Source organism: Rhinatrema bivittatum, chromosome 4 (genome assembly GCF_901001135.1).
Source record: "Rhinatrema bivittatum chromosome 4, aRhiBiv1.1, whole genome shotgun sequence".
NCBI lineage: Eukaryota > Metazoa > Chordata > Amphibia > Gymnophiona > Rhinatrematidae > Rhinatrema > Rhinatrema bivittatum.
The window spans coordinates 3,426,426-3,449,403 of NC_042618.1; the positions used below are offsets into that span (position 1 = coordinate 3,426,426).

The 22,978-nt window shown below is 47.6% G+C and overlaps 1 protein-coding gene across 16 annotated transcripts in view; it reads left to right on the forward strand.

Annotated features, from left to right (window-relative positions):
- The window catches only part of NRXN3 (neurexin 3), a 2,187,333-nt gene that overhangs the window by 542,968 nt on the left and 1,621,387 nt on the right, over positions 1–22,978 (forward strand). For 9 of the 16 annotated variants that reach the window (XM_029597679.1, XM_029597683.1, XM_029597686.1 and 6 more), the window contains one exon: positions 18,816–18,977. In XM_029597679.1, coding sequence (XP_029453539.1) covers positions 18,816–18,977 — 162 coding nt within the window. Of the gene's footprint in view, positions 1–17,123; positions 17,169–18,815; positions 18,978–22,978 lie in introns of all 16 variants that reach the window. The other 7 variants (XM_029597682.1, XM_029597681.1, XM_029597685.1 and 4 more) reach the window with 2 other exon arrangements.

Sequence of the window (22,978 nt, forward strand, 5' to 3'; positions counted from 1 at the left end):
AGGGGCCATAGGTCAGGCTCAGCTTAGGACACACAACACAGATAGATCTTTTATTAACAGTATTGAGGAGCCACCAGAGGTGGCAGTAGTGAGCAGAGATGAAGCCCGGCTGGTCTTGTAGTCCCTCAGGACTCTGGAACAGCGATCCCACAATGGCTGTGCTATAGTAAAGAGAAACTGAGATAGTGAGTACAATGAAGTATATTCAGGGTTCTGGAATAGAGCGTAGTTGGTTGAGTACTCACACAGCAGTTTCTCTCGGTAGGAATCACAGGAGCTGGAGTAGAGGCAGGCCCTCAAGGAGCGAGTACCTGGTTCAAGGGAACAGCTCTGAGAGAGAAGTAGATAGTAACTCACTGATGGTGTAGGCAGCGGTATCTTCCAGGCAGAAGTGAAGTCCAGGCAGCGAGTTCAGGAACATGGGCCCTCGAGGAGCAAGGACCGGTTCCAGACAGTGACCTAAAAGAGAAGAGAGAGGCCCCCGAGGAGTGGGTACCCCAAATAGAGGAAGTCCAAAAATGGAGAGGCAGAGTAGCTAGGTACAGAGAGCGAATCCCATCCGTAAGGAGTTCACCAGTGTGAATATATTTTGCTAACTCGATTAGCTAGCAGTAGTGTAGGCCTTTTGTATCAGGGATGCATGATGTCATCACAGGGGGATGCCCCTGAGGTTCACGCCAAAGAAAGTATTTGAAGCAGGGCCGCGCGTCACATGCGCCTTAAGGCAGCTGGACAGCATGGCGGGAGGCAGCGCCCAAGCCAGACTGGGGACGCCGGAGAGGACGGCAGGCAGACGCCGCGGCAGCCAAACGTCCGTCAACCACGGGAGGAGTCGCCAGAGAGGTAAGGAGGGTGGAGTGGAGATATCGGGCAGCAACAGTCGTAACAGTACCCCCCTTCAAAGGGCGGTCTCCTCTGCGGGTACCATGTTTAGGTTTTGAAGGATGCGCGGGATGAAATTGACGGAGCTTCTCTTTATGAAGGATGTTAGCCTGAGGCTCCCAAGAGTTTTCTTCGGGGCCGAAACCCTCCCAAGAACGGAGGTATTCAAGTGTTTTGCCTCGTCTTTGGACATCAAGAATCTCTTCAACCATGACTTCTAGGTCATCTTCTGCGTTGATGGTAAGTGGTTTCTGAGTCTTGGAAGAGAATTCACTGAGTATGAGAGGTTTCAAGAGTGAAACATGAAAAGCATTGTGGGTGTTTAGTCCGGGTGGTAATGTCAGACTGTAGTGATGTTGCCAAGACGTCGGAGGACTGGAAATGGTCCAACGTAGCGAGGAGCGAACCGAGTGGAGGGTAACTTCAGTCTGAGATGTTTGGTAGATAACCAGACTTTGTCACCAGGCTTGAAGACAGGCACTTGAGAATGGTGAGCGTCATAGAACTTCTTAGCTCGGTCACTCGCTTTAACTAGCATGTCTTTCATCTGAGTCCACAGGTTATGGATTTCATCAGCAGTAGATTGAGCTGCTGGGGAATTCACTGAGAGCTTCAGTGGAAGTGGCGGTGTTGGAGAGCATCCATATACCACTTCGAAAGGTGCTGATCCAGTTGATGGTGCTAGATGAGAGTTGATGGCAAATTCAGCCCAAGGTAACAGTTCAGCCCAGTTATTCTCATGTAGGCTCGAATGAACTGCTTTAAGGTTCTATTCATCCGTTCTGTTTGGCCATTTGATTGCGGATGATAGGCTGAAGTATAGTCTACCGAGATGTCGAATAACTTGCACAAGGCCCTTCAGAATCTTGCCGTGAATTGAGATCCTCGGTCTGAGACAATGTGTCTTGGTAGGCCGTGAGGACAAAAAATGTGCGATATGAAGAGCTTTGCAAGCTCCAAGGCTGAAGGTAAGCCAGGCAGCACCACGAAATGGGCCATCTTGCTGAAGCGATCGACTGTTACCCAGATGGTATTCATTCCTCCAGAAGGGGGTAAATTGACTACAAAATCAGTAATGATGTGTGACCAGGGCTGTTCCGGAACTGGCAGTGGTTGCAGCAATCCCCACGGTTGACCAGAAGCAGGTTTGTGTTTGGCACAGTTGGTACAGCATGGTAGGATAGGGTATCCTTCTTGATAGTAGGCCACCAATAAAACTTTTGGATCTTGAGCAGGGTACGGCATTGACCAGGATGGCCAGCCAGCTTGGAATCGTGCGCCCAAAAGAGCACTTTCTTCCTGAGGTGTTTAGGCATGATGATCTTAACAGCAGGCACAGAATGTGTAGTCACCAAGATGACTTTATTCGGGTCAATTATGTGCTGAGGTTCTTCAGGCACATCCTCCGATAGAAAGGAGCATGACTAGGCATCAGCTTTCTGTCTCCGGAGCAATATTTAAGTACAAAGTCGAAATGATTGAAAAATAAGGACCATCTAGCTTGTCTATAGTTAAGACGTTGTGCATGGCGGAGGTACTCTAGATTTTTGTGGTCCGTGAATACGATTATTTGATGTTGAGCGCATTCGAGCCAAGGCCGCTATTCCTCGAATGCAAGCTTTATTGCCAAGAGCTCTTTATTGCTGATCCCATAGTTCTTCTCTGCCAGGTAGAAACGTCGTGAGAAGAAAGAGTAGGGACGTAAGGCCTTAGAGTCTCCAGTCTGGCTCAATACAGCCCCCACGCCAACATCTGAAGCGTCAACTTCTACGATAAAGGGCTTGTTGGGGTCAGGATGCCGCAAGCATGGTTCCATGGAAAAGGCAGTCTTTAGTTTCTCAAACGCGGAAATGGCCTCCGCAGACCATTTTGAAGTGTTGGCACCCTTGCGGGTCATTGCGGTCAAGGGTACTGTTAAAGAAGAATAGTTCTTTATAAAGCATCTATAATAGTTGGTAAACCCCAGGAATCGTCTCAGGGCCTTCAGGCTGGTAGGTTGATTTTTGATACTCTCGAGTTTTTGAGGGACCATCTGGAAGCCATCTTTAGACACGATATAGCTAAGAAAAGGCACTGAGTCTTTATGAAATTCGCACTTGGAGAGTTTGGCGTAGAGCCGGTGTTCACGGAGTTGGCGTAGTACTTGCTTGACATCCTCTAGATGAGTGGGCAAATCCTGGGAAAATATCAGGATATCATCCAGGTATACCACGACATTCTTGTACAGCAGGTCCCACAGGATGTTGTTCATCATGTTCTGAAATATAGCGGGTGCGTTGCACAGGCCAAAGGGCATAACTAAGTACTCAAAATGGCCGTCTCGAGTGTTGAAGGCTGTTTTCCATTCGTCGCCACTACGAATGCGAACTAAGTTGTAAGCCCCCTTCAGGTCAAGTTTTGAGAATATTTTGGGCCCCTGAAGCCGGTCAAACAGCTCTGAAATTAAAGGCAGGGGGTAGCAGTCTTTAATCATGATCTCATTCAGACTTCGGTAATCGATACAAGGGCGTAGGGTACCGTCCTTCTTCCCCTCAAAGAAGAAGCCTGTGCCGGCTGGAGACTTCGATGGTCTAATAAACCCCTTCTGTAAATTCTCCTCGATGTATTCGGACATCACCTTGTTCTCAATCGCTGAGAGTGGATAGACCTGTCCTTTAGGAGGTTCAGTAGTGGGTTTCAGTCTTATGGCACAGTCATAGGACCTATGCAGAGGAAGGATGTCAGCAGCTTCTTTGGAAAACACATCACTGAAAGATGCATATTGGGGTGGCAGTCCTGGCATCGCTGGAGTAGTAGGCATGCAGATGACAGGAGCAATCTCCTTAAGGCGCTTCCCATGACAACCTGGGCCCCAGTGGGAGAGTGCCAAGGATGCCCAGTCAAATTGGGGTTGGTGCGACTGCAACCAGGGTAACCCCAGGACGATAGGGTGCATGGCCTTCTCTAACACAAAGAAGGGAATTGACTCAATATGGAGAGCTCCGGTGCAGAGAGTTACTGGTACAGTTTGGCAAGTAAGCCCGGTAAGGGCTCTCCATGGATGGAGCATAGGAGTAGTGGAACCTTCAAGGTGACGAGGGGAATCCTCAGATGTTCCACTAGGTGTCAAAGAATAAAGTTGCCTCCTGCCCTGAATCCACCAGGGCAAGAGTTTAAACCTTAGACGGTCCGCAGATCAAGGAGACTGGGAGAGAGAGTGGAGGAGAGGGCATAGTAAGGCCTAAGAACAGTCCTCCTGCAGGACTTAGGCCCATCCGTTTCCCGGACGAATTGGGCATGTTGGGACATCGTAACCAGTCTGTCCACAGTACATGCATAGACCACGCCTCTTCCGAAGTCTTCTCTCTTTGGAAGTCAAATGTCTGCGACCAAGTTGCATTGGTTCATCTCCATTGGCAGCAGGAATTACTGGAACCATCCGAGGTGCAGGTTTAGCACTAGCCTCCTTCTGACCAAGTCCTCTATTAGGCCGGAGCTCTTCCACCTTATCACGAAGCCAGTGATCGATCCTAGTAGCCAAAGCCACTAGTTCATCCAGCGAGTCAGGTGTTTCGCGAGCGGCCAGCTCGTCTTTCAAGAGAGTATCCAGGCCTCTGAAGAAGTGTCTTCAGGCATTTGGGGTCCCAGCAGAATTCTGTAGCAAGAGTCTTAAACTCTATCGCAAAATCAGCCAGTGGTCTGTTGCCTTGCTTCAGGTCCACCAGAGCAGAACCGGCAACGGTCCCTTGAGCAGGATCATCGAAAACGGATTTAAATAAGTCCAAAAATCCATCTATGTCCTGCAAAATAGGATCCTTGCATTCCCACAGTGTAGAGGCCCAAGACAAGGCCCTTCCATCAAGATAAGATAGAATGTAAGTAGTCTTGGAAAAAGCTGTGGGGAAGAGAGAAGGCTGTAATGCAAAATGTATGCAGCACTGGTTTAGAAAGGCCCTGGTCTTCTGAATCTCTCCCGAGAAACGAACTGGAGCAGCCAGCGGTACAGCAGTCTTCAAATTTACTTCAGGTAACTGACCTTCATTACTGGAAGTAGTGCCTTGGGTCTTCTGTGTGTGCAGCTGATGAAACGCTGAAGTGAGTTTCTCCAATGCATCTTACTGTTCAGAAATGCGCAGGGCCAGGCCCAGAATGGCCTGCAGGGCATTGAGTTGTGCTGGATCCATGGAGTTAGCAATCTGTTATTGTTTTAAGGTTTTGGGTGGACCCTTGGACACTGTGGCTGCTGACCACGCCCACGGGGGGGAAGTCCCGTGAGGGGCCACAGGTCAGGCTCAGCTTAGGACACACAACATAGATCTTTTATTAACAGTATTGAGGAGCCACCAGAGGTGGCAGTAGTGAGCAGAGATGAAGCCCGGTTGGGCTTGTAGTCCCTCAGGGCTCTGGAACAGCGATCCCACAATGGCTGTGCTGTAGTAAAGAGAAACTGAGATAGTGAGTACAATGAAGTATATGCAGGGTTCTGGAATAGAGCCTCGTTGGTTGAGTACTCACACAGCGGCTTCTCTCGGTAGGAATCACAGGAGCTGGAGTAGAGGCAGGCCCTCGAGAAGCGAGTACCTGGTTCCAGGGAACAGCTCTGAGAGAGAAGTAGATAGTAATTCACTGATGGTGTAGGCAGCGGTATCTTCCAGGCAGAAGTGAAGTCCAGCAGCAAGTCCAGGAACATGGGCCCTCGAGGAGCGAGTACCGGTTCCAGACAGCGACCTGAAAGAGAAGAGAGAGGCCCCCAAGGAGCGGGTACCCCAAATAGAGGAAGTCCAAAAATGGAGAGGCAAAGTAGCTAGGTATGGAGAGTGAATCCCATCCATAAGGAGTTCACCAGTATGAATGCCTGTTGCTAACTCGATTAGCTAGCAGTAGTGTAGGCCTTTTGCATCCGGGATGCGACATCATCACAGGGGGACGCCCCTGAGGTTCGTGCCAAAGAAAGTATTTGAAGCAAGGCCGCGTGGCATGCGTGTCCTAAGGAAGCTGGACAGCATGGCGGGAGGCAGCGCCCAAGCCAGACTGGGGACGCCGGAGAGGATGGCAGGCAGACGCCGCGGCAGCCAAATGTCCGTCAACCGCGGGAGGAGTCGCCAGAGAGGTAAGGAGGGCGGAGTGGAGACGTCGGGCAGTGACAGTCGTAACACACACCAGACGGAACAGAGCCTTCCTGCCGGAAGACAGGCAATTAGAAATGTGCTTTCTACTATGATCCCTCAAGGTGACACAGCACCCTTCAGTATGGTAAATACTTACCTTATTGGGACACATGGCAGCAGCCATTTATATTGTACCCAACACCAGGTTGCATATGCGGCGCCTACAGTGGGGGTTGAAACATCAGTGGAAACAACACTCAGAACCACTGACGCACAAACTAGTCCTAACCCAGGAGATGTCAAAAGACTTGGGCTGGTGGTTAAACAAAACCACACTATCAAAAGAGATGTTGTTCAGCTCGCCCCCTTACAACACAGTAGTCACAACAGACGCCTTTCGCAAAGGTTGGGGGGAACACTTAGACGATCTGCAAACGCAGGGCCAATGGTCCCTTCAAAACAAAATCTGCATATAAATCTCATGGAGCTCAGAGCAATTCGAAACACCCTATGAGCTTTTCTCCCTCACCTTCAAAGTCGTTGAGTAATGGTGTACACAGACAATCAAGTAGCAATGTTTTACATCAACAAACAAGAAGGGTCTGGTTCATGGTCCCTCTGCAAGGAGACACTACTAATATTCGAACATGCTCATCACCACTCAGTCCACCTCCAAGCGACATACCTGCCGGGAGTTGTCAATACTTGGGCAGACAGACTGAGCCGCATATTCTACCCCCACGAATGGTCGCTCAATCAACAAGTGGCTCACCGTATATTCACCCAGTGGGGGATACCAACTTTAGACCTCTTCGCCATGGAACAGAACACAAAGGTTCCCCGTTTCTGTTCAGTGTGGCCCAGTCATCGGTGGACGGCGCAGGACGCCTTCCTACTTCCTTGGACAGAAGGCCTCTTGTACGCTTTTCCTCCAATTCCTCTTATCACCAAAACAATTCAAAAATGTATGCAGGACGCAGCACAGCTAATACTAATAGCTCCAGCTTGGCCCCGTCAACCGTGGTATACCTATCTACTGCATCTCTTCATAGAAGAGCCCATCAATCGTCAGGATCGTCAGGATCTCCTGACACAAGACAAGGGAACCCTTCTTCAGCCCATGCACTCTTCCCTGCACTTAACAGCTTGGAGATTGAGAAGATCCTCCTGAAAGAACAGGGCATTTCCGTGGAAGCCCAAGAAATCATTGTAGAATCCAGGAAACCTTCCACGAGACGTAACTTCGGCTTCATGTGAAACAGTTACTCTACGTGGTGCACGTCCAAAGGCATCCCCCCTTTAGACTGTTCACCGGAATATCTCCTAGACTACCTTCACACGTTATATAAAGGGGGTCTTGCGACTTCTTCGGTTAGATTTCACCTCAGTGCCATAGCGGCATACCATCGTCCACATCGTGGACAACCTATCTCATTGCATCCCTTAGTATCGAGATTTATAAAGGGACCGTCTCGCCTAAGACCACCTATCACAAAGCCGCCGGTACTGTGGAACCTCAATCTCGTCTTAGAACAACTCATGCAACCACCATTTGAACCTATGGACTCGGCACACATGAAATATCTCACCTGGAAGGTGTTTTTTCTAGTAGCAGTAACTTCAGCACGCAGTTAGCAAACTGCAGACATTGGTTCACTGCAGCCCCTATCTACAGTTTTATCATCACAAAGCTGTACTCTGGACTCACCCATCATTCCTACCAAAGACTGTCTCACAGTTCCATTTGAACCAATCCATTGAACTACCAACATTCTTCCCGAAACCTCATCAGAATGATAGAGAGCGTTTGCTACACACCCTGGACTGTAAACGTGTGTTAGCCTATTAAAAGAACAGAACACACACAGATTCCAGAGCATTGCAATTGTTTGTCTCCTTCAATCTGAATGCACCGGGGTTACCGGTTGCAAAACGTACCATTTCCAGCTGGATTGCACAGTGTATTCAGCTTTGTTATCACAAGAATAAATTGACCCTACCGTCCCATTCCAAGGCTCATCAAGTGAGAGCAGTATCGATTTCAGTAGTTCACCTGCGCCATGTGCAACCAATTGACATCTGTAAGGCGGCAACTTGGTCCTCTTTGCACACTTTCATGTCCCACTACTGTTTAGATCAACAATCGTCTGAAGATGCTAAAATGGGATGGGAAGTTCTTCTCACTTTAACAACGTAACCAATAGTCGAATCTCCACGTCCACTTGATCACGCGCAACCAGATTATTCACAACATAGCGTGATCGGGAGCGTAGGACTCCCATGACAGCATGGCTAATTCATCCTGCTAGCCTCGGAAACACCGTTTACGGTAAGCAAACTTGCTTTTTTCACCTCGAAACATTATTAATAGGCAAAAAAATAAATAAATAAACAGAGTTTTACTGTTCATATACTGGAAATAACAGGACTAGCCATAGAAATAAAGAGAGATGGAATAAGAATTATTCTGCAGGGCTGGGCCAGGTTAGCTGCTGAAGCATCCAGGCCTGGCCAGAGCTGAGTGGGCACACATAAGGAGGAACGCCCAGGATCCTCTGCTTCCAAGTCAAAGGCTCACCCACCCTTTAGAGCCCGCGGCACTGAATAAGGCAGACGCAGTGAATGTGCAGGCTGATGACCAGATGACGGTATAACAGTAAACAAGAAACCTTGCAGAATGAAGGCACGGACACCGCATTAGCAAACAGAAAGAGAGAGGCTGCTGTGGAAGCAGGACACTGTGAAGGGAGGACAACAGCGAACAAACAGGAGACAGGACAGGCGCACCTGAAAACGTCGTGTCCCCTCACTGGTACGAGGACAGGCGCACCTGAAAACGTCGTGTCCCCTCACTGGTACGAGGACAGGCACACCTGAAAACGTCGTGTCCCCTCACTGGTACGAGGACAGGCGCTCCTGAAAACGTTGTGGCACCTCACTGGTACGAGGACAGGCGCACCTGAAAACGTCATGTCCCCTCACTGGTACGAGGACAGGCGCACCTGAAAACGTCGTGTCCCCTCACTGGTACGAGGACAGGCGCACCTGAAAACGTCGTGGCACCTCACTGGTACGAGGACAGGCGCACCTGAAAACGTCGTGGCACCTCACTGGTACGAGGACAGGCGCACCTGAAAACGTCGTGTCCCCTCACTGGTTCGAGGACAGGCGCACCTGAAAACGTCGTGGCACCTCACTGGTACGAGGACAGGCGCACCTGAAAACGTCGTGGCACCTCACTGGGACGAGGACAGGCGCACCTGAAAACGTCGTGTCCCCTCACTGGGACGAGGACAGGCGCACCTGAAAACGTCGTGGCACCTCACTGGTACGAGGACAGGCGCACCTGAAAACATTGTGGCACCTCACTGGTACGAGGACAGGCGCACCTGAAAACGTCGTGTCCCCTCACTGGTACGAGGACAGACGCACCTGAAAACGTCGTGTCCCCTCACTGGTACGAGGACAGGCGCACCTGAAAACATCGTGGCACTTCACTGGTACGAGGACAGGCGCACCTGAAAACGTCGTGGCACCTCACTGGTACGAGGACAGGCGCACCTGAAAACGTCGTGTCCCCTCACTGGTACGAGGACAGGCGCACCTGAAAACGTCGTGTCCCCTCACTGGTACGAGGACAGGCGCACCTGAAAACGTCGTGGCACCTCACTGGTACGAGGACAGGCGCACCTGAAAACGTCGTGTCACCTCACTGGGACGAGGACAGGCGCACCTGAAAACGTCGTGGCACCTCACTGGTACGAGGACAGGCGCACCTGAAAACGTCGTGTCACCTCACTGGTACGTTTCCTGCCCTCCCTCAGCTTCACCAGATATTCTTTTTCAGATCCTGATTTCTTTGCCTTTATTTCTTCAGCCTCCTCTTTGGGAGCCACATCAGTTTCTTTTTTTTATTTCCTTTTCTTATAGAAAGATTTCCTGTCATTATTACAGCTCCCTCCAGTCTAGCCCCACTCTTCTTCCACTTTATCGATCTCCTGCCAGCTTCTCCCCATTTATTCTTTGAAATCCCGGACTTTGAGCTTCGTGTGACTTCTCTCTGCCTTGGACACATCAGACCACAGTGTCTGATGATCACAGGTACTCAGGTGGGCTCCTGCTTGGACATTACAATCAGAGGGAGGTAGAGACCCCTTCAGTAACATTTCCAATTTACAATTGTTCCATGAGGTTTCTCTTTTTTTTTCAAATGGATCTGGGAAGTTTTGATATTAAAAAAAAAAAAAGCTACATCATACTGGAAAATAGATGAGGATAAAGGCTGACTGACCCCTCTGGTCTGCCCAGTTCTTTACCACTTTGGGACGCAGTGCATATGAATTCCCAGTGCCCCTCTTCCCCACACCGAGGTCAATATTCAAAGCGTGTTCAGCGCTGTTTAGCAGGATAGGCGGGACTTATGCAGCTAAGTAGCAGCCGCTGAATACGCACCTATGATCAGTGGCCACCGCTTAGCCGTACAAGTCCCTAATGTGGTTAAAATGTATGCACAAAAAAAAAGTGAGTGTGCATTGGGCAGCTTGGGAGCAGGGCGAGTTTAGACGTTTAACTTATACGCCTAACTACCAATATTCGGTGTACGACTAAGTTTAGACGGCCCACAGACTGATAGACTTATTCGGCGAAGTGCGCACATATATACGTATATTCAGTGGCTTCACCATGCTGCTGAATATACATCATAACTTAGCCGGATAAGTTATATTCAGCTAAAAGTTACTTAAACGGCCAGCTTTGAATATTGGCTTCACCGTGCCTAATGCTTGACCATGTAATCGAGCCTGTCCGGTGCTCTCTATCCGTGGGTTGGAGTATGCCAGCACCATGGCACGGGCATTAACAGTGTCTAGAGGCGATGTCTGACCAAATGCGTCACTGCACGGGCATGCGAGTTTTCTCTTTCCCTATAGCTCAAAAAAATGTTGATTTAGACCTCCATTAGGGAAAATACACATTTCCATGCCTAGGAACTCTCTGGATTTGGAGACTCGACTCCCGGTCTCCAGGAGACCACCCAGAATCTCCTGGTTCTAGAAATCTCCTCTCCTTTTCTGCCAAGCTGCCTTTTTCCTCTGTCTATGCTGAGCAAACGACAAGCACAGAGATGGAGTCTGAGGCAGGAGCCAGGAGGAAGCTCTCCTGCTAATTCCCCACCTCTCATTGGTTCATTCTGACAGCCAGAAGTAATCGGCAGCAATCAGGTGCAGTTGGAACCAATCGGGCACATCGATCCTTCTGGAGCATAAGCCCTCAATTGGAGACTTCTTATAGTGTCTGCTAAAATCCTTCATTCCAAGAATAATCCAAAAAGGGTATGGATCAAGCTGAGAAAACATTGATCTCATCTGCCCTAGAAACATTTAAAACATAAGAACATAAGATTTGCCATACTGGGTCAGACCAAAGGTCCATCAAGCCCAGCATCCTGTTTCCAACAGTGACCAAGCCAGGTCACAAGTACCTGGCAGGATCCCAAGGGGTAGAGAGATTCCAAGCTGCTTATCCCAGGGATAAGCAGGGGATTTCTGCAGCTCTACCTTGATAATGGTTGTTGGACTTTTCCTCCAGGAACTTGTTCTAACCGTTTTTAACACAGCTATGATAACAGCTTTCACCACATCCTCTGGCAACAAATTCCAGAGCTTAATTATGCAGAGTAAAAAAATATTTTCTCTTATTAGTTTTAAATGTATCACCAAGTAACTTCATTGTATGTCCTCTCGTCTTTGTACTTTTCAAAAGAGTAAACAACTGATTAATGTTTACTTGTTCCATTCCACTGTTTATTTTATAAACCTCTATCATATCCCCCCTCAGCCGTCTCTTCTCCAGGCTGAAGAGTCCTAACCTCTTTAGCCTTTCCACATAGGGGAATCGTTTCATCCCCTTTATCATTTTGGTTGCCCTTCTCTGTACCGTTTCTAATTCTGCTATATCTGTTGTATCTTTAATCTGGTAACTGGCTCAAATTATGCCCAGCAGACAGGATAATCAACCTTCTTTATCTCTGATCCTGCCACCCTTGCTACCCAGCAAGACGCTCAGTTCATCAATCTTTTCCTCAAAAAACATTTGCTGTTTCCTCACAATCCACTACAGAACAATCTCTTTCATCTGGTTTATGCATCAACCTTTTGTATAGATGAAACAATTCCTTAAACTCGTTTATAGAAGTAATTATTAGATTGGTAAAATACTCCTCCTTAATCTGGCACACATTATACCTAGAAGCTTTCAACACAGGACAACATAGTTCTCTATTCTTCTGTGAGGGATTATATCACCATCTTCTCTCCTTCTAAAATCAGGGAACCTCAAGTTTATTCTTGTAGGGGCCATGGCCTCATATGTTTTAGATAGGGAAACAAACCAATTATCCACTAAATTTGAGGCCTTGGTCTCTATTGGATCAATAGTGGGGAATGCCCAATTAACTTGAAATACATTTAACTCAACCCCTGGCCTAACTGTCTTTACCTACATTATTCCTTTAGGGAAAATAATATCACTGAGAGATCAGCCCATGAATAGAGAAGTAACCAAATCACCTTAGTTGAATTGAGTTCCTTCTGATAGAACAAGAGATCAAGGGTATGGCCCAACCTATGTGTTGGATTGCACCAATCCCACCATCTGCATTGCCAGTAAGAAGTTATCAGACTCTACATGTAAATTAAAATCTGCTATGATAACTAACAGGCCAATACAGTAAAAATCGCGGGAGAGCGGGCGAGTGCCTGCTCTCCCATGCGCACGATTCAGTAAATAAAATTATTCAAATTAGGACCCGTGGTAAAAAGAGGCGCTAGGGACACTAGTGCGTCCCTAGCGCCTCTTTTTGGACAGGAGCGGTGGCTGTCAGCGGGTTTGACAGCCGACGCTCAATTTTGCCGGTGTCGGTTCTCGAGCCCGCTGACAGCCACTGGTTTGGAAACCAGACGCCGGCAAAATTGAGCGCCCAGTTTTTGACCCGACAGCCGCCGGCCGTCTTCAAATATTTTTCTTTTTTTTTTTACTTTTTTTACCCTTCGGGACCTCCGACTTAATATCGCCATGATATTAAGTCGGAGGGTGCATAGAAAAGCATTTTTCGGCCCCTTACTGAATAAGGGGTAAGGGAAAACGCGCGTCCAATGGCGGGTTAACAGTGCGCTCCATTGGAGCCAGTTAGCTGGCTAATTCCTAGCTTCCTAACTTATTAGGTGGGTCAAACTGAGCTGGATATGTGCCCAGATATTCATTTAAGCTGCCTAACGTCTGAGTTAGCCGGCTAAATGCTTCTGAATATGGTTCTCTAAATTATACCTCAGTGGTAGCAAAGCCAGCCTTATACACATTTCTGCTATCGCTCTGCTGTTTCCAGTGCTATCTCCTGCACTGTTCAGCAGTTTGTTTTTTTGGATCCTGTAACTTTTCCTCTCCCCCTGTATCCCCTCCCTGGCCCACCCATGCCACCTGTCTTGGTACCTGTGGCTCTGAAGGCAAATGGAAGAAGCAGAACTCCCAACTCCTGCAATGCACTGGGATGGAAGGATCACAAAACCAGGAATGGCAGAAGTCTCCTTCCAAAAACTGGGGAGTCGAGCTCCAGGTCTCCAGACGCAGTGCACTTTCTTGGTAACCGGGCTGACTGAGGACGCTTGTCTGGAGCCCGGCTTTGGGAGAGTGAGTCCTAGTGATCCTGCGCTTAGCCTGGCAGCAGGCCACAACCAAGGTTTACCCAGTGGATCCAGATTAGTGGCGGCAGGCTGAGCCAGTCCTGGTTTTACCCTGAGTAAAAGAGCGGGAACCATTAGACCTGTCAAGACAGTGGGAGTTAAACCCGGCCCAGCTCAGGTGACATGAAAGCACCTGGTAATCCCATGCTACAAATGAGACTCTCTACTCTCTATCGAACGTCTTAGTGAAGAACAGGCCATCCATCCCTAACCACCTTTCCACCCATGCAGGCTCCCGCAGGCTGGGATGCAGGTTCAGAGGCGTCAGCTTGCATATTTCCCAAAACACTGGCATTGCCCTTGCCGGGAGGCAGAAAATAAGGAGGTCTCTGGATGAACTACAAGCGTTTGGCCTTTGGCGGTAGAGGGAGGCGGCCACTTCCTGTTCTTAAGGAAGTCCTGCAGCGCTGCCACGAGTAATGCCTGCTGCCTTCAGAGGCTCTGCGCCCTCACCAGACCTGTTCACAGGGTCAAACACTGCCGTACAGGGACAGTAGGGGGTTACTGGTGCAGTGATCCCCCCCCCCCGTCACATTTAAGTGTAACTAGACTCCATCCAAGAGAGGCTCAATCACACGGTCTAAGCAGGAAGAGAGAACTTTAATATTTCCCTGGATGACCTTTCACACATATCAAATTCCCCCTCTGTAAGAATCCTCGCCCAGAGACCACCCTGAGCCCCCGCTCCCAGCTCCCTCCTGCAGTGTGGGTGGCAGGAACAGTCCTGTTCTGCTCTAAGTGCTCCTCCTGCCAATGCACATCTCTCAGGATATCCTCTTTCCTTTGCCAGGCTTTTCCCTTCCCCCCTGCTGGCTCTCCGAGTAATACTCCTGGTGTTGGAGGGGATGGGGAGCTGTTTGCAGACGTTCGCTACGGAAAGCCACAGCAGGAGCATCTTCTTCTGGTTCTACGGAGTTCTGGGATTTGTAGTGCTGGTCTTGGTAAGAGAAGGCCCACAAGTCCCAGAATGCAAGGGGGAAAGGTTTTTCTGTGCTTTTGCCCCTGTAAAGAACATCCCTGAGCTGTCTGTGATGGTTTGGCAGTCGTCTGTTAACAGTGAGCTAAAGGAATTAAACTCTGGACTTTCAGTAATAGAATTAGGGGTAAAGAATGGCTTTGCTCCACAGGAACGCCAGGCAGCACGACACAGGCATGAGAGAAACCTCCATTAGTGGGCCGCCTGGTGCTGTCTCGTGGAACCGAGCTGGGCAATGCTGTTCATCCTGAATTCTCTGCCTCTTCTCTCAGTGACCGCTGGGTATTTATCTTCTGGAACCTACTCAGTGTGGAAAAGGGGCAAACAGCTCAGTATTCAGCAGGATGGCTGCATTCAGCCTTGGGTTCTTTTTTCACTCCCAGCCCCATGCAGTTCTCCGAGGACAAGCAGGATGAATCAGCCAAACAAGTGGGTGACGCTCTCCAAGGGCACCAACCCAGGATGGTCTCCCAGAGAATTCTGCAAAGATTTCCCTTGCACAAGAGCTTGTACTGTTTCTTCACAACAGAGTGGTGCTGTGCACTCATCTCAAGTTCCTGGCCAAAGTGGTGTCAGGTTTCCATCTTAATCCATCAATATTTTTTCCCCATAGTTCATGTTCACAGAGGTGAACAAGCCTTGCAGAGTTTGGGTTGCAAAGGAGCAGAGTAGATCAAAGGCCGATACATGGTCTTCCCAGTTTCTTGTTTCTTTGCATCCCAACAGATTGCGTAACCAAACGGATGATTTTGAATAGACCGGCAGATTGCATCTCCCATTGTTATGCGCAAGCAGATCTGACTCTACAAGACTTGTCTTTGTTCATGATGTAGAGCCATCGTCACATCAGTGGTCCATCTAAAAGTGACCTATGTCCAGGAGATTGGTAAAGCTGCTCCTATTGCTGTTTAGACATTGGCCGACTCCCATTGTGGCAATCAGATTTGTTCAGTCTGGGCCCCCCGAGGATACAATCCAGTTTCTTGCCTTCGGTAGGGCCCATTATGTCAGTTCATGATGTCTTCCATGTGGTAAAAACAGTTTTTAAAAGGCAAACAGAAACGGTTTGGCCAGCAAAAAAAAGAAAAACATTTTCTGTCATTATCAGTCCTGTTTTCTTTATTTTTCTGTTGGAAGGCAATCCTCAGCTACAGATCGCCACGAGTACATCCGATTCATCCTGCTTGTCCTCTGGGAAAGCAAAGCTGCTTGCCTGTAATGTGTTCTGCAGGGATAGGAGGGTAATCAGCCCCACATGACTCCCCTCCTTCCTGCCCTTATGGAGCTGTTCTGTAAGCTTGAGGGGACTCCACACGGCGGGGAAATCATGCGTATGCAATGGAAAGGCTCTCCAGAATTCTCTGAGAGATCATCCATGTTGGTTCCATTGATGACGCTTATGTGGCTGATGATCTGGCTCCCACTGTCCTTGCAGAACATCTCTTACGGGTAAGTAACTTTGTTTTCTGTTGTCTTGCTCGGGAAAACAAAGCTGCAACCCCAGCATACTCTAAATATTCCCCTAAGGAAAAATGCCTTTTGGCTATCTTAGTCAAATCAATTGTCCGTTCAACCAAGGTGTCCTCCTGACTCCATGAGAATCTCTCTAGGACATTAGTCTACTGCATGTGAGCACAGATGTGGGCGATGGCTTCCTGTCACATATTGGGCTGCAGGAAACTCTCCAGGAAAAAGATTCAGGAGGCCATGTGAGTGTGGGAAGGCTAAAATCTGCTGCACGACTGCAATCCCCCCCTCCCAGTACATATGTTATATACAGTATCCACAGAAAGGTAAAGGGAGCCACATGTGATTAACATTGAGGTCATATCTAGCCAATGGACTTGATGTCAAGGTCATATTGGCTCCATGTATCTTACAGCAAAGTTGCTATCTGGTGAGTCATGTGAAGGTAAGATGAGCTATGCACAGGTCGGTTGAGCCTGGTCAGGGCCACATGTGGGACTTCTGCTTCCTTGTACTCTGCAAGAGTGGGGGATTGATATACAAAAACAGAGGGGCCTCACTCAAGATGCCAAAGGTATTTGGATTCAAGCTTGTCACGAGAGTTTGGGGATGTGAGAGCTTCCCTCATTGCACACGTGGGAAGGGTTTGGTGAAGAAGAGTGGTGGGCGGCGGCGGTGATCCCTTCGGGGGACCGAGCAGGGACTGCGCAGTCCCACCACACCGCCTGGGCTCAGTGCAGCTGCTCCCTGTTGGGGTTGGAGGGGTTGGGGGTTGGCTGCGTCCATGCTGCAGTGACTAACACTCTACCATTCATGCGATGTGTCATTTTACTAACCGTTACCCGACCGACTGATGTACTAACACCCTCTTCTAACTATCATCATTGGGTTAGATTCATTTATTTCTTTTAATTAACCAGTCGTTTTGTTCACAAGATTTCAATTTCCTTTCTTCCCCCCTTTTCCGCAAAGCACTCAGGCATTGGACACGCTATGGTAAACAAACTACATTGTCTGGTAGATATCATTCTTGTCTCTTTCTTTGGGTTTGCCGTGTGTTCCCCTCCTTCCCTACTCCCCCCCCCCCCGCCCCCTTCTCCAGCCTTTAATTTTCCAAGCTACTTTTTTTGTCTTCTGAATTCCATTCTGAGAACTTTTCTTATTCTTCTTGGTCTTGGTTTCCCTTTCCAAATAAAATATTTTTTCATTTTGCTTTGCTTTATTTTTTTTCATTGAGAGAACAGTTACCATGACGACAGGGTCTGGTCTCTTGGTGTTTTCCTGCAGATTACTAGAATTTTACTTCTTCTTCTTTGTTTATTCTTCACCACAATGACTTTTTTACACTTAAGTTTTCAATTTTTTGCGTATTAATTTATTTTGTACGTATTTTTTTGCTACCAATGCCTTTTTTGGAGGTTATTAGGGCACCTGTGGGGCCTTCTTGGTTTGGGCGAAGCCTGTCTCAAGTTTTGTTGTGGTGAAAGATGGGGATGGGGGCGGGGGCTGGCGGCAGACAGCTGTTGCCTCTTCCCCACCCCTGCCTCCCGTTTTCTTATCCTGCCCCTCCCTCTTCCCTTTGATGTGAACCCCCTAACTCATTGTGGAGGTAGGGCTCTGGGTTGCCCCCTTCACTCTCTTTGATGTCAATCACTCTGCATGTCATCTCCGCAGCTCCCTCTGTCTCCATCCATCATTCACTGCCTTCTAACCCTAAGGCCTCTCACTGTCTCTGCTCAGACTCCTGCCCCTCTCCCTCCCAGCCCGCTCCATGTCCCATGCATTGACCTCGTAGTTCATCTTAGTACCTTTTTCTTTCTTCTGCAGTTTGATTTGAGTTTTGATCAAGAGTTGGTTTTTGACCTTTTTATTGGCATGCATGCAAGCGTGAAATACTCAAGTCCTCTTATGATTTCTCATAGCTTTGATTGGTTTTGGGCGAGGGCGTGACCAGGTATGCTGTGTGCACGCTTTTTTCCCAACATTTCTTTTACTTTGCTGGGGTAGCTGTGTTCACAGTAATTCGCATGTGGCGCTGATTATTTTTTCATTCTGATCTTACGTTCGTTTTAAAATTCCCTATCATTGTATTTAATTTTCTAATGGGGCTCTTTTTTGTTAAAATGGGGATGGGGAAGATGGAAGAAGCTTACATGATAATTCCATTGCATGTTCATCCCATAATGTTTTAATAGTACAGCCCCCCCCTCCCTCCCCCGCATGTGTGTCAGTGTGCCGTTAAAAGAAATACTGTCAAAAACCTTGCTTCATTTCTCATTTACTAACCTACCAAAAAAGATTCAAATAAACTATTAAATAATCATAAACCACTTTAAAGGAACCCCGGGGATCTGTTTAGGAAGAACCGTTCCATTTTCTAGCCTGCTCAAGGCAGGAAAAATGCTGCACAGAAGCCAACAAAATGCATCTACTTTCTGATCGGGAGATGCGGCAGAAAATGCGGGAGGATGGAGAAACCGGAGGGGGAAGTGGCGAGGAAATAGGCCAGAAAATGGAACGGCACAGCACCAAGATAAAAAGCCCTTGTCTGTGTAAAACGGTCTATAAAAAGAGCATAAAGAGAAGGTTAGGGGGCCGAGCCGCACTGTCCTCCCAAGGTCTTTGTTGGGAATGGGTCATTATTCCTTCTGTTCCCTGGATTAGGTGACTATCTCTGTGGACGGCATCCTCACCACGACCGGCTACACTCAGGAGGACTACACCATGTTGGGCTCCGATGACTTCTTCTATGTGGGAGGGAGCCCCAGCACCGCTGACCTGCCTGGATCTCCTGTCAGTAACAACTTCATGGGCTGCCTCAAAGAGGTAGGTGCAGCACAAAGGAGTCACGGAAGTCTCCTGAAGGGAATGCAAGGAGAACAATGGGTGATGCCACTGAAAGCTCTAGGGGTGAATGACACGGGATGGAGATATTTAATGGGGTGATCTGTTGAAGTCTGTCGAGGTAAATGGTGATGCCACTGAAAGCTCTAGGGGTGAATGACGCGGGGTTGAGATATTTAATGGGGTGATGCTGTTGAAGTCTGTCGAGGTAAATGGTGATGCCACTGAACGCTCTAGGGGTGAATGACGCGGGGTGGAGATATTTAATGGGGTGATGCTGTTGAAGTCTGTCGAGGTAAATGGTGATGCCACTGAAAGCTCTAGGGGTGAATGACGCGGGGTGGAGATATTTGATGGGGTGATGCTGTTGAAGTCTGTCGAGGTAAATGGTGATGCCACTGAAAGCTCTAGGGGTGAATGACGCGGGGTGGAGATATTTAATGGGATGATGCTGTTGAAGTCTGTCGAGGTAAATGGTGATGCCACTGAAAGCTCTAGGGGTGAATGACGCGGGGTGGAGATATTTAATGGGGTGATGCTGTTGAAGTCTGTCGAGGTAAATGGTGATGCCACTGAAAGCTCTAGGGGTGAATGACGCGGGGTGGAGATATTTAATGGGGTGATGCTGTTGAAGTCTGTCGAGGTAAATGGTGATGCCACTGAAAGCTCTAGGGGTGAATGACACGGGATGGAGATATTTAATGGGGTGATCTGTTGAAGTCTGTCGAGGTAAATGGTGATGCCACTGAAAGCTCTAGGGGTGAATGACGCGGGGTGGAGATATTTAATGGGGTGATGCTGTTGAAGTCTGTCGAGGTAAATGGTGATGCCACTGAAAGCTCTAGGGGTGAATGACGCGGGGTGAATGACGCGGGGTGGAGATATTTAATGGGGTGATGCTGTTGAAGTCTGTCGAGGTAAATGGTGATGCCACTGAAAGCTCTAGGGGTGAATGACGTGGGGTGGAGATATTTAATGGGGTGATGCTGTAGAAGTCTTTCGAGGTAAATGGTGATGCCACTGAAAGCTCTAGGGGTGAATGACAGGGGGTGGAGATATTTAATGGGGTGATGCTGTTGAAGTCTGTCGAGGTAAATGGTGATGCCACTGAAAGCTCTAGGGGTGAATGACGCAGGGTGGAGATGCCATTGTAGTTTATTGGGATAAATGATATGGGGATGAGCTTTTTAATAGGGTGATGCTATTGAGGTCTGTGGAGCTATATAGTGGTGCCATTGACGTCTGTGGGGGTGAATGACCTGGTCAGGAGATGTTAAAGAGTAGGATGCTATTGAAGTCTGTAGAGAAGTGTTTTATGGTCACAAGGGTGCCCTTCTTCCTAAAAGGGTGTCCTGCTCACTGTGATGGGGAAGGAAATGATTTAAAGGCAGCAGCTTGTCCAAAGGGCAGAGTAGCTCACCCTGCTGGCCAGGCAATGGACACTGTTATCCTTCATCATTTGCAGTTCCAGTACTTTCCCACTAGAGGGAGGCTGTCAGGATGCCATGCTCTAGCACAGAGAGAGTCGTCGGAGAGCGGAGCAAACTCTGCTTTGCTTTTGGGAAAATAATGTAAGATCGCTAGTGTATTGATCAGTTTTGACAGTACCTGATGAGGATTGTCACGTCTCATGGCCATGTTCTGTGTACCATCCTGACTGAATGTCTCACGTACAATGATTTTCCAGTTCTGAGAAACGCCATAGTAATGTACTGCTTTCTGTGGAAGTAATTCTTGTTTTAAGGACACTCCCTTTGTAAGAGTCTCTTTTCTCAGCCCCAGCATGTCCCTCCCTAGGGAAGATATTCCTGCCATCAGAATGTATGATTTATAACAGCGAAGGCTTAGAAAACCGCCATGGGACTTCCGGTGACGATGGCTTGCTGAGATCTCGAAAAAGGTTTCTAGGTGGCTGCTCCAGGAAAGCCCTAATAAATATTACACTAACTCACCAGAGATCAGTGAAAGAAACACCGAAAGATCTCAGTGACTTCCATAAAGAAACTGTTTTCATAAAAACAGCAAAATCAGGAAATGACAGAAATTCTGTGTCTTTGCTTAGACTTTGGAGAGTACTTTTATTGAATGTTTATTCTTGTTGTTAGTTTTTAGATTATGCACTCGTTTTAGGGTATGTGACTCGTTTTTTCTTACTCTGGGTTTATAATGTTTCACAGAGTATTTATTACTATCATGCTACATTTTTCTTTATTGGTACTTGATATTCATGTAATTAAAAAAACAACTTTCTATTTAAGATACACAAAACTTTGGATACAATGTACATTTTATGTATTTTATTTATAGGTTTTTATATACCGAAGTATTGGTGAAGGCCTTCACTCCGGTTTACATTTTTAAACATCGAGATACAGAAAACAATCATATGATAACTTTAACATGTAACATGTAATATTATCAACGAGATACAGAAAACAATTAAATGAAAACTTTGACATATAACATTAAAGGAGGGGTATTTACATGTAGCATACGTGAGAAGTGTAAATAGATGAGTAAAGTCATTTTAATATGAAGAGGGCTGAATTGGAGAAATACATTGATATCGTGGTGTCAGCAGGGGGGGTGTTGGGAATGGGCTGGGAGGGAACAGTCGGAGGAGATAGAAGTATATACAAATGTGTGGCAGGAGAGGGGGCAGGGGGTGGGATTGGAGGGGAGGGCCAGGGGGTTGGAGGGGTAGGGGAACTGCTGTGGTTGTCGAACATGTTGGATTATCCAATCCCATCATCGTATGCTCGTTTGAAGAGCCATGTTTTGAGTAATTTTTTGAACATAGATGTGTTGTTTTGTGTCTGGAGATTGGGTGGGAGGGAGTTCCAGAGGTGGGGTCCGGCTATTGAAAATGCTCTATTCCTGGTGATGGTTAGTTTGGCTGCGTTGACTGGTGGGATATCGAGTTGAGATTTGTTGGTTGATCTTGTGTGTCTTTGAGATTGGTGAGTTTGGATTAGGGATTTGAAGCAATCAGAGTTGTTGTGGTGGATTGCGTTGTGAATGATTGTCAGGGTTTTGTACTCTATCCTTTTTTCAATGGGGAGCCAGTGTAGGACCTTCAGTACAGGTGAGATATGGTCGGTTCTTTTGAGGCCGGTGAGAATTCGAGCAGTGGAGTTTTGTAGAATTTGCAGTGGGTGTATGGTTGATTTTGGTAGACCTATCAGGAGGGAGTTGCAGTAGTCGATGCCTGAGAATATCAAGGCTTGGAGAATGGTTCTGAAGTCGGAGTGGTTGAGTAAGGGTTTGAGGTGTTTGAGGATGGAAAGTTTGTGGAAGCCTTCATTTGTTTTAGCGGTGATGTGTTTCTTGAGATTGAGTTGGGGGTCGATCCAGAATCCTAGGTCTTTGACAGATTCTTTTAGTTTGATGGGGGTGTCATTGATGAGGATGTGGTGGGTCAAGTGGTCACCAGAGATGTTTCTTTCGATCAACATACATTCAGTTTTATTGGTGTTCATGCAGAGCTTAAGTTGGTTTAGTAGGAGTTTGATTCGGTTGATGGTTGAGGCGGCGGTTTTTAGAGTGTTTTCAAGGGAGGCTGAGACAGGGATGATTAGCTGGATGTCATCAGCATATAGGAAGTGGGTGATGGAGAGGCTAGATAGAAGTTGGCAGAGTGGTAGTAAGTAGATGTTGAAAAGGATGGCGGATAGTGAGGAACCTTGGGTACCCCAGTTTCAAGAGGGATGGCGTCGGAGAAACATGCAGCAGGAGAAACATGCAGCAGGTATCTAGAATATTCTTATAAGTCAACCCATATTACATAAACACTTCAGCCTTAAGTTGGTAAATGTTCTAATAGGGTCTGCAAATTTTTTGGCAACTGTCAAAAGTATGCAAATTTCTCCAACAAAGCTATCGTCTAATTTGCATTTGCCATGCATCCAATCTTGATTCATGCTTCCAGTGTAGCACTATTACATATCAAGGAGCATGTGCTAAATGCACAGTTAGTTTTTTTT